Source organism: Macaca nemestrina, chromosome 1 (assembly GCF_043159975.1).
Source record: "Macaca nemestrina isolate mMacNem1 chromosome 1, mMacNem.hap1, whole genome shotgun sequence".
Lineage (NCBI taxonomy): Eukaryota > Metazoa > Chordata > Mammalia > Primates > Cercopithecidae > Macaca > Macaca nemestrina.
In genome coordinates this window covers 218,453,547-218,465,869 of record NC_092125.1, presented here as the reverse complement: position 1 = coordinate 218,465,869, position 12,323 = coordinate 218,453,547, and the positions used below count along the sequence as shown (strand labels likewise).

The following is a 12,323-nucleotide window of genomic DNA, read 5'->3' as shown; positions in this document are numbered from 1 at the left end:
TAGACAAAAAGCAGTAGGTAGCTTACTTTGACTGGTTTGGAATTGCTCATCTTTTTCTAAGGAACATAGAGAGTGACCACTAACTTTGTATTTTACTTCTTAATTTATCGTGTGTATGTGTATAAAATAAAATTTACCATTTTAACCATTTTTAAGTGTTCAGTTCAGTGGCACTTAAATACATTGACATTATTTTGCAACCATCACTACCATCTTATCTCCAGAACGTTTTCATCTTCCCCAACTGAAACTCTATACCCATTAAACAATAACTCCCAATTCTCCCTTTCCCCCAGCCCCTGGCAACCACCATTCTATTTTCTGCCTTTATGAAATTGACTACTCTAGGTACCTCCTATAAATGGAATCATACAATATTTTTTGGGTATGGCTGTTTATTTCATTTAGCATAATATCTTCAAGGTTCATTCATGATGTAGCATTTGTCAAAATTTCCTCTTTTTTTTTTTTCCAGACAGGGTCTCACTCTGTTGCCCTGGCTGGAGTGCAGTGGTGCAATCTTGGCTCACTGCCACCTCCACCTCCCAGGCTCAAGCGATTCTCCTGCCTCAGCTCCTGAGTAGCTGGGATTACAGGCATGCGCCACTACTGCCCAGCTAATTTTTTTGTATTTTTAGTAGAGATGGGGTTTCACCATGTTGGCCAGGCTGGTCTTGAATTCCTGCTCTCAGGTGATCCGTCCACCTCGGCTTCCCAAAGTGCTGGGGTTACAGGCATGAGCCACTGCACCCGGCCAAAATTTGCTTTCTTTTAAAGGCTGAATAATATTCTATTTTATGTGTATACCATATTTTGTTTACTCATCTGTCGATGGACACTTGGGTTGCTTCCACCTTTTGGGTGTTGAACATGCTGTGAATGTGAGTGTACAAATATCTATTTGAGTTCCCGTCTTCATTTCTCTTGGGTATATAACCATAGTGGAATCGCTGGTTCATGTGGTAAGTTAGCGCTTGGGGAACCCCATGGCTGTACCATTTTACTTTCCCACCAGTAATGCACAAGGGTTCCAATTTCTTCACATCCTGCACTTGTTATTTTGTTTGCTTGTTTTTTTTTTGAGATAGGGTCTCACTTTGTCATCTAGGCTGCAGTGTAGTAGTGCGATTTTGGCTCACTATAACCTTGACCTCCCAGGTTCAAGCCATCCTCCTGCCTCAGCACCCCCGCCAAGTAGCTGGGATTATTGGCACATACCACCACGCCTGGCTAATTATTTTTGGTAATTTTTTGTAGAGACAGGGTTTCGCCATGTTGGCCAGGCTGGTCTTGGAACTCCTGAGCTCAGGTGATCTGCCTGCTTCACCCTTCCAAAGTGCTAGGATTACAGGCATGAGCCACTGCACCCAGCAGTTTGTTTTTAATAGTAGCCATCCTAGTGGGTGTGAAGTGAAGTATCATGTGGTGGAGTTTTTTGTTTTTGTTTTTTTGTTTTTTTTAAGATCCAGGGTTTCACTGTGTTGTTCATGCTGAACTCGAACTCCTGGGCTCATGCTATCCTTCTGCCTCAGGCTCCCAAGTAGTGTCAACTACAAGTATGAGCCCAATTTCACATGGTTATGATTTGCATTTCCCTAATTATTAGATGTTGCGCATTTTTTCTTGTGCTTATCTGCCATTTATATATCTTTGGAAAAATGTCTTTGAAGTCTTTGACCAGTTTTGAATCAGGTTGATTTTTGTTGTTGAGTTGTAGTGTGGTTTCTATTGTTGTTGTTGTCGTCGTTTTTTGAGAGTGCCACTGTCACCCAGGCTGGAGTGTAATGGTGCGCTCTCGGCTCACTGCAACCTCCGCCTCCTGGGTTCAAGCAGTTCTCCTGCCTCAGCCTCTTGAGTAGCTGGGATTACAGCCTCACGCCACCATGCCTGGCTAATTTTTGTATTGTTTGTAGAGACTGGGTTTCAGCATATTGGTCAGGGTGGTCTTGAACTCCTGATCTCAGGCGGTCCACCCTCCTCAGCCTACCAAAGTGCTGGGATTACAGGCATGAGCCACCACCCCTGGCCTGTAGTGTGCTTTTTAAAGGAAATTTAAAATGTCTTAAAATTATAAAGCGAAATACCCCATTAACCTTATTGTGTGAAATAGACCTTTTTCTAATTTCTTCTGAGCATTGTATTTTGGTGAGGAAAAATCTAATTGTGATATTAAACTACCACCTTCAGGCCCTAGGTTGAAGGTAAGGAAAGCTGTTGTACTATAAAAACCATTTCAATATGAATGGAATTGTTTTCATTGATGTAAACCTTATACTAGAGTATGAGTAGCAATACTGTATATATTTTACTTACAACTTGTTTAAAAATTGTAAAACGGTTTTGTCTATAAAGTACTGTGACCTTGGTATTGAATGGTAAAGTACATATTGTAAAAAAGTTGTTTATACTTAACCTTTTTATCACGTTTTCCAAAATCAAGTGACACCAGAGTGTTTTAGATCTCAGCTTCTTCTTGAGGAAGTCTGATTTTCAGAAGTTTACATTTTTTTCCTACAATTCAAAGATTTTTATGAAATGATGCATTAGTAATGAGGAAGAATAATCAACGTTAAGGATCCTGCATTTGGCTCACAGCTTGAAATTAGCATGTTGGTTTTTCAAAAGACAGGAAAGCAGTCCAAGAAATAACATAGGCCAGGGTTTTTCAGCCTTGGCACTGTTCACATTTGAGAGCAGAGAATTCTTTGTTGGGACTGTCCTGTGCACTGTAGGGTACTTAGCAGATGCCGGTAACCCTACCCCACCCCACCCCTACTGTGACAACAAAAATGTTGTAGAACCCTGCTAAAACTAGTAGGGACGTTGAAAGATCATGAGGTCTGCTAACCACTAGGGAAATTCAAGTTAAGAGGCAAAATGAAGTATCTTGGCAGGTCACCCAGTTGATTATTTCCCTATTATTTTTTGGAGTAAAAAAAAAAAATGGAGGCTTGAGTCAGGTGTGGTGGTGTATGCATGTGGTTCCAGCTTCTTCTAGGGTGACTGAGACAGGAGGATGTTGAGCCCAGGAGTTTGAGGCCAGCCTGGGCAACATAGTAATACCTCGTCCCTTTAAAAAAAAAAAAAAAAAAAAAAAAGGTGTCAGGGTGGCCGAGGCAGCAGAATTGCTTGAACCTGGGAGGCAGGGGTTGTAGTGAGTCAAGATTGCGCTGCTGTACTCCAGCCTGAGGGAAAGAGTGAGACTCTGGGGGGAAAAAAAAGAGCTGGGTGTGGTGGCTCATGCCTGTAATGAGCCAGGAGGCCGAGGTCAGCGGATTGCTTGAGCTCAGGAGTTCAAGACCACCCTGGACAACGTGGCAAGACCCTGTCTCTACTAAAAATGAAAAAAAAAAAAAAAAAAAAAAAAAAAAAAACCCAGCTGGGCGTGGTGGTCCCTACCTGTGGTCTGTGGTCCCAGCTACCCAGAAGGCTGAGGTGGGAGGATCATTTGAACCTGGGAATCGGAAGTTGCAGTGAGCTGAGATCTTGCCACTGCACTCCAGCCTGGGTGACAGAGTGAGACTCCATCTCAAACAAAACAAAACAAAACAAAAACAACAACAACAAAAAAGGCTTAAATTCAGGTTACATCAGAAGTGGTGGGGTTGAAAATGGTAGTGGTGTCACATCAGACTGCTGAACTGTTTTTAAAACTTTCTAGGCTTAAGACTTTACATTTTAAAATTATCGGGCTTTCGTTTATTGTGGATAGTATCTACGGAAATTTAAACTTTAAAATTTTTGCTTTAGTGAGAATAACATTTTATTTTTTGAAAATCTTTTATTTTTTACTTTTTTTTTTTTTTTTGAGACAGTCTGGAGTGCAGTGGCATGATTTCAGCTCACTGCAACCTCCACCTCCCAGGTTCAAACCATTCTCGTGCCTCAGCCTCCCAAGTAGCTGGGACTGTGGCCATGTGCCACCACGCCCAGCTAATTTTTGTATTTTTAGCAGAGTTGGGGGTTTGCCATATTGGCCAGGCTGATCTCAAACTCCTGACCTCAAGTGATCTTCCTGCCTCACCCTCCCAAAGTGCTGGGATTACAGGCGTGAGCCACTGTGCCCCGCCTGAAAATCTTTTAAATGTCTGGTTTAGTAAGATAGTTAGATTCTCATAACCAATTCTGTATTCAAACTGTGATTATAAGGTTTTTTGGGTGAAGTATATGAAGAAAATCTGGCCTCACAGATACACAGTTGAAATAGGGAAGGTCTCACAGATCTCCTAAAAGGATTTTGGGTCCTCACAGGTCCTCTTATGCTTAGATAATTGCTGCGCTAGAAAGATACAATTTGGACTTATTAAAAAAATGAGATGTGGAAGTATTATTATTTGGTGTGGTGATGCATTCTGTTTAAGAGATTATGGGCCAGGAATGGTGGCTCACACCTATAATCTGTACTTTTAGAGGCTGAGGTGGGCAGGTCGTTTGAGCCCAGGAATTGGAGATCAGCTTGGGCAACAAAATAAGACCCTATCTCTACAAAAAATAAAATAAATAAAAGTTAAAATAGATGATTATTCTAATAGAAATTAGATAAGAACCAGTGGGCACCCAAACCTGATTGAAAATCTTTTGACCCCAATTATATATTGACCCAAATTATATATTGATCATATGGAGAGAAAAATTATTAGCTATCTGATGGGTAGGGAGATACCTGGTTATGACATATGGGCCCTTCTAACTGTCTTAGTTGCAATATTTTCTAATTGCCCTGATTGCTCTTTTCTAAAAATACTGGTTTATGCTAGAGTTTTGTTTCTCAACTTGATTTGGTTAAATGCTTTTTAATCTTCCAGCTTTAAAAAAAAAAACAGTATAGATGCATATTTGCCATAAGTAAATGTTTACAAATAATACAGGGATACAGAAGTCAGTAATTAGATGTTGCTCTTGTATGTTAACAAACATAGCCTGAGTCATCTTATAAATAGCATACCCAGTGCCTTGGCATTTTCAGTGGTAAAAGTCAAATGCTCATGTAGTTCTGTGTGTAAAATGGCTGCAGGAATAGGGTTAGTAGATAATATGATATCATTATTTGGTTTATGAGAATCCTAGCATCCTATATTCTGTTTGTTTATCAAGAATTGTTATGTAACCAGTTGCTTACTCTTATATTTCTTCATAAGAAAATACTGGTCAGATCTACTTCTTCATTTTTTTCAATAATTACAAATTATAGGAAATAATTTGTCCTTAATTGTCTTTGGAAATGTGGTTAAGAGAAGTGTAACTAGCTTTCTTTAAAATTGTGTTCCAGCCCAGGCTGGAGTGCAGTGGCACGATCACACCTCACTACAGCCTTGACCTCCTGGGCGTAGGTGATCCCTCCCACCTTAGACTCCTAGGTAGCTGGAACCACAGGCACATGCCACCGTGCCTAATTTTTTGTAGAGATGGGTTTTGTCCTGTTGCCCAGGCTGGTCTCAAACTCTTCGGCTCAAGTAATCTGCCTGCCTTGGCCTCCCAAAGTGTTGTGCCTGGTCTCAAATTGTTGTTGTTTTTGAAGAGACTGGGGTCTTGCTATGTCATGTGCATGCTGGTCTCAAACTCCTGAGCTCAAGGGATCCTCCTGCCTCAGCCTCCAGAGTAGCTGGGACTATGCACCATGCCTGGCTTCCAGTTCTTTAGAATAACAACTTTTAATTGATACTGAACAATTGTTGTGCTTGGGTAAATTCCACTTTCTTAAAACAATTAGTCAATACACTGTTATTACTACTTCTTTAAGACAACTCACATTAGCTTCTGATGAACTATTTTTGGCTTTTAAGAACAATTGAATACTATCTCATGCATTTTGATGAACTGTTGTGATTCTTTAGCTCTAACAAGTAAATTACGAACATAAAAATTAAAAATGGACAAGAATTCCAGGCATTTGGGCCTTCTGTCAATTTAGTAGGACTGAAAAGTATTTGAGGGCCTACATTCATGCCCTCATTTTAATTCAGGATCTTGAAATCCGTGGTACATTGCAGTTTGCAAGGCAGGTGGATCACTTGAGGTCAGAAGTTCGAGACCAGCCTCACCAACATGGTGAAACCCTGTCTCTACTAAAAATACAAAAGTAGCTGGGCATGTTGACCAACAAACTACTTGGGAGGCTGAGGCAGGAGAATCACTTGAACCTGGGAGGCAGAGGTTGCAGTGAGCTGCACTCCAGCCTGGGCAATAAAAACGAAACTCCATCTCAAAAAAAAAAAAAAAAAAAAAAAACAGGTGAACTAAAAACTTGTACCATTTTTATTGTTTCATAATTCGTTTTAAAACCAGTCTTCCCTTCTCGTTGCCACCTCACATTAATCAGCAGATGATTCTGAAAGTTAAATTCTACATTTTGTTTCAGAATTGGTGTGGCAGCAGGGGATTCACCCAAAGAGAGTGTGATAGTTTTTTTTTTTTTCTTTTTTGAGGTCTCAAACTTCTGACCTCAGGTAATTCACCCGCCTCGGCCTCCCAAAGTGCTGGGATTACAGGCATGAGCCACCGTGCCTGTAATAATGTTTATAATAATGGCCTGTGATAATGTTTATAATAAATCTGTTTAAATGTTTATAGTATAAATGTGTATAAATGTTTATAATAAATCTGATTTCTACCATTATTTTTGTACTTCATTTTAAAGGCATCGTCACCACTGATTATCTTTTCTCTCTCTTTTTTTTCTGAGACGGAGTTTCGCCCTTATTGCCCAGGCTGGAATGCAATGACGCAACCTTGGCTCACTGCAACCTCTGCCTCTTGGGTTCAAGTGTGAATCTCCTGCTTCAGCCTCCAGAGTAGCTGGGATTACACGCACACGCCACCACACCTGGCTAATTTTTGTATTTTTAGTAGAGATGGTGTTTCACCATGTTGGCCAGGCTGGTCTCAAACTCCTGACCTCAGGTGATCTCCCTGCCTCAGTCTCCCAAAGTGCTGGGATTACAGGTGTGAGCCACTGCACCCAGCCGCCTCCATTTTTATTTTTATTTTATTTTATTTATATTTCGAGATGGAGTTTCGCTGTTGTTGCCCAGGCTGGAGTGCAATGGCACGATCTCGGCTCACTGCAACCTCCACCTCCCAGGTTCAAGTGATTCTCCTGTCTCAACCTCCTGAGTAGCTGAGATTACAGGCATGGACCACCATGCCTGGCTAACTTTTGTATTTTTAGTAGAGATGGGATTTCACCATGTTGGCCAGGCTGGTCTCACACTCCTGACCTCAGGTGATCCATCTGCCTTGGCCTCCCAAAGTGCTTGGATTACAGGTGTTAGCTACCGTGCCCGGCCTTCATTTTTATAATACAAGCTTGTGTAGAACTTTTTGTTGACTTATTAATGATTTCTTTTTTTTTTTTTTAGACAGAGTCTTGCTCTGTCCCCAGGCTGGAGCGGAGTGGTGCAATCTTGACTTACTGCAACCTCCGCCTCCCGGGTTCAAGCAGTTCTCCTGCCTCAGTCTCCTGAGTAGCTGGGACTATAGGCGCGCACCACCACACCCAGCTAATTTTTTTGTATTTTTAGTTGAGATGGGGTTTCACCATGTTGGCCAGGATGGTCTCGATCTCTTGACCTCCTGATCTGCCTGCCTCGGCCTCCCAAAGTGCTGGGATTACAGGCATGAGCCACCGCACTTGGCCCTTATTAATGATTTCAATCCGTACATTTTGCTTTTGCTCGTGATTGTTTACCTCTGTAACCACTGTTGCTAAGGAAATTTGGTGTATATAATATTGGTAGTATTGTAATTAAAATATTTTCCTTAATGTTTATGATTAAGATAATTTAATTAAGATAATTTCATTAAACCCTAATATCAATGACAATATCGTATTCAGGATAGTATTTACTTAATATTAGTAACACTGCTTTTGCTGGATGATCAGCAATCATTTTTTCTTCTTATAGATGGGAAAGCTAAACCTAAGTCATTCATAAGGGGCCTAGCAATGACAGCTTATGATTTTATCTCAAGGCCTTTATCCCTAGTAGTTTGAACTGACAGGTTTATTTTCCTGCATTTCAAACCACTATCAGAAAATGCTGATAACCTTATTAAGCTTTTTCTTTTCTTTCTTTCTTTCTTTTTTTTTTTTTTTTGAGACAGTCTCACTCTGTCGCCCAGGCTAGAGTGCAGTGGCGCAATCAGAGTTTAATGCAGCCTCTGCCTCCCTGGTTCAAGTGATTCTCATGCCTCAGCCTCCCAAGTAGCTTGGATTACAGGCATGTGCCATCAAGCCCGGCTAATTTTTGTATTTCTAGTAGAGATGAGGTTTCACCATGTTGGCCAGGCTAGCCTCGAACTCTTGGCCGCAAGTGATTCACCTGCCTTGGCCTCCCAGAGTGCTGGGATTACAGGCATGAGCCACTGCGCCTGGCATGTTTTCATCTTTTTTTTTTTTTGAGACAGGGTCTCACTCTGTTGCCTCGGCTGGAGTGCAATGGTGTGACCATGGCTCACTGCAACCTCAAACTCCTAGGCTCATGTGATCCTCTGCCTCAGCCTCCCAAGTAGCTGGGATTACAGGTATGTGCCACCATGCCCAGCTAATTTTTTAATTTTTCTTTTGTAGGGATGGGGTGTTGCTATGTTGACCAGGCTGGTTTTGAACTGCTGGCCTCAAGCAGTCCTCCTGCCTTGGCCTCAAAGTGGTAGGATTACAGGAACTAAGCCACTGCACCCAGTCAAATTTTCATCTATTGCTGTAACATGTGAGAGCTAAAAATGGTGTGTAAATTATTAGTTTTCTAGAAACATCTTTAGTTTTCTATAAGAAAACATAGAATTTATTTAGCTTTTAAAAAATGCTGTAGCAGCTGGATGTGTTGGCTCATGCCTGTATTTCCCAGCACATTGGGAGGCTGAGGTGGGCGGATCACTTGAGGTCAGGAGTTCGAGACCAACTTGGGCAACATGGTGAAACCCCATCTCCACTAAAAATACAAAAAATAGCTGGGCACGGTGGTGCATGCCTGTAATTCCATCTACTCAGGAGGTTGAGGTATGAGAATCACTTGAACCCAAGAGGTGGAGGTTGCAGTGAGCCACGATCACACCACTGCACTCCAGCCTTACTCTGTCTCAAAAGAAAAAAAAAGGGCTGTAGCAAATTTTTTTCAACCTAGATTTGGACTCATTTGTCTGGATGGATTAGTGATTGTCCTGAATATGAGAGCTGTAGTTCTAGTGCGAAGACAGAAACTACCCTGAGTCTTGTCCTATAGCTAGTGTGCTTAAGATGGATTCACTACTCAAAATGATTTGCTTGAAAGGTGAGGGCTTTATAACATGGAGGAGAATATGAAGCAAAATTTCAGAAAGATAGTAAAATCTGTAAATAACTTTTTATTAACCTATTTGAGAATGCCATAAAAGCAAGCCACAAAAGTCTTGCGTGTCCAGTACTGAAAGGAGAATTTTATGTTTCTCACATAGTTCTTAGGCATAATAAACTTTTTTCTATGAACTTGCATAGAGAAGTAAGGCATAATAAACTTATTTAAATATATTTTTTTCTTAATTTGACTGTGTAAGTAGTATTTCCTTCTTGTCCTTCAGTTGACTATCTTTCTATTTGAGGATTTTATTAAACTGAAGAGATTAGTTTCATTAACTATCACTTTTCCATGTTATCCACAGTGAAGAAAGCCTAAAGTAACATGAGTGTAGTAACTCACATAATATTTATTCATTAGTCCTTCAGTAATTTAAAAATTGCATCTACCTGGAAAATTATTTTGGCTATTGTTTTCCTAAAAATTACCCATGAGATAGTAGTGCTGCTACTACTACTAATAGTAACTGAGAAGTACTGCTTCATTTATTTGTTTGTTTGTTTGTTTTAAAAACAAGGCCTGACTCTGTTACCCAGGCTGGTCTCAAACTCCTGGCTTTGAGCGATCCTCCCGCTTCTGCCTCCCAAAGTGCTGGGATCATAGATGTGAGCCACCACACCCAGCTCTGTTTTATTTATTGGATACCTGTCATATTCTAAACTCTGTAAACTCATGTGTTGTTTCATTTAATTCTTTTTTTTTTTTTTGAAGATGGAGTCTTGCTCTGTCACCCAGGCTGGAGTGCAGTGGCACGATCTTGGCTCACTGCAACCTCAGCCTCCCGGGTTCAAGTGATTCTCTTGCCTCAGCCTCCCGAGTGGCTGGGACTGCAGGTGCACGCCACCACACTCACCTAATTTTTATATTTTTAGTAGAGACGGGTTTTCACCATGTTGGCAAGGATTTTCTCAATTTCTTGACCTCGCCTGCCTCGGCCTCCCAAAGTGCTGGGATTACAGGCGTGAGCCACTGTGCCCCGACTGTTTTATTTCTTAACCCTGTGATATAGGTACTATTATGATTATTTTCATTTTACACATTTGATATTGGGGGAAATTGGGTATGATGAAACTTTAGAAATACTATTTTCATTTAGTTTTATTACGTTGGCTGAGAGTCCTGTGTTGCATGCAGTAACTTTGGGCATAAAATTATGATAGGAAACCCATTTCAAAGGTGTTAAGTGATTTGTCCACTTACACGTGCTATATGTCGGATCCAAGATTTGAATCCAGACCTCTGAATCCCAAACCCATATACTTACTATTATTATTATTACACTAAGTGAATTGAATTCACTAGTCTTACTTCATTTGAAAAAATTTGTTCACGTTATTAATAGAATGCAACACTTGCATTGGTGGTACGTGGTGGTAAATGAAGATTATACTTTTGTGCTCCTGCATGTTTATCGTCTTCTGCCACCTCTAAAGGTAGAGTATGAGAGAGATGTGTAGAATGCAGGGCCTCCAGAAATCCCAGCCCGAAGTTTAGACCTGTTAGTTATTTTAAGAAATTTTCTAATGCTACTCATTTTCTGTTTGTCTTTTCACTGAAGTTTGTTGTTGTTGTTGCCTTTTTGCAGCAGTGATTCCAGCAGTAGTTCAAGTGATGATTCTCCAGCTCGATCAGTTCAGTCTGCAGCAGTCCCAGCACCCACTTCGCAGTTGCTTTCATCTCTGGAAAAAGATGAGCCCCGTAAAAGTTTTGGGATCAAGGTCCAGAATCTTCCAGTACGCTCTACAGGTAAAATTTTGTGTGAATGTCCTTTCCTCTGTGCTACTACTGAGGAATGAGGTATGATACTGCATTACATTGAAATAACTTTGGGCATAAAATTATGATGGAAAACCCATTTCAAAATATTAACGTTTTAAATGAGGAAACCTATGAATAATGGAAAAGTCTGCTTAAGCTATTCTGTGGTCTCTCCTTTACTCGTAATATTTTTAATTGACAGCTGACCATAATATACTGTTACTCCTACATTAGTCATGTTGAGCATGTAAACAAGTTAAAACTGTTAGTATATAGTCATACCAACAAAGACCAAATTAAGTATTTCTTAGCTAAGTGTATTTCAGTGATTGCTTAAATTATTTATTAAAATAGCCTAAAAGCTTATGTATCAGGTTTGTCAGTAGAGTTATTGAGACATCAATGTTGATGAGCTTTTGATTTAGAGTACTTGGTAATTTAGAAATGGACAAGGGAGTAAAATTGGCTTGCCTTTCTATACACCTTTTATATTTCTAATAAAGCAAATTAACACAAGACCCCCAGATGGTATGATTCATCTGTAAAGGATATTAAAATTGTTTAGCATGCTACATGACACTTCTCACACAATTTTATCATTGAGATGATCCTTGGAAAGATAGAAAGATGCCTTTCCATTTCAAGTCTTTAACACTTTATAAATATATATAGAAAATTTTTATTATGAAACATACCCCAAAGTAGAAGGAATAGCAAAATGAACTCCCGTTATACCCAAGATTCAGAAATCATCATTTTGCCATTTTTGCTTTATCTGTTTCCTGTCTTCCGGCTTTCCTACTCTTTTTTTTTTTTTTTTTTTTTTTAACCTTTAGGGTGAATCCTTGATGTTGTTTTATTTCACACCCACTTACAGATACATATTTATGTATATATCTGTAATATATAAGGGCATTTTTCTGGATAACTACAGTATCATTCTTACCTAACAAATAACCAATACTGTCATCTAACACTTAGTTTATTTTCAGACTTGTACAATAATCTCCAAAATGTGTTTTTGGAGCTTTTTTGTTTGAAAAAGTAATGTTTTAATGACAATAAAACTTAAGTCACATCTCAGGCTAGATCCATTTGTGGTTCATAAGCATGATTATTGGGTTTTCACGCCGTGTGCGCTGTGCCTCCTTCAAACCTTGTTACGACATTGGCATATTACCTATCTGACATGAACAAAAAAATGAGAAAATCAGGCTAAAGATTTAGTAGGTT

The 12,323-nt window shown here is 39.9% G+C and overlaps 1 protein-coding gene and 1 non-coding gene across 4 annotated transcripts in view; both read left to right on the top strand.

Moving 5' to 3' along the window:
- LOC105473221 (spen family transcriptional repressor) overlaps positions 1-12,323 on the top strand; it is a 99,922-nt gene that overhangs the window by 57,340 nt on the left and 30,259 nt on the right. For all 3 annotated transcript variants that reach the window (XM_024790146.2, XM_011726894.3, XM_011726895.3), the window contains one exon: positions 10,918-11,078. In XM_024790146.2, the coding sequence (XP_024645914.2) occupies positions 10,918-11,078 (161 nt within the window). The remainder of the gene's footprint in view (positions 1-10,917; positions 11,079-12,323) is intronic.
- On the top strand, positions 12,180-12,280 carry LOC112425134 (small nucleolar RNA U13). Its single transcript, XR_003016147.1, has one exon. It is a non-coding gene; the product is annotated as a small nucleolar RNA U13 (small nucleolar RNA).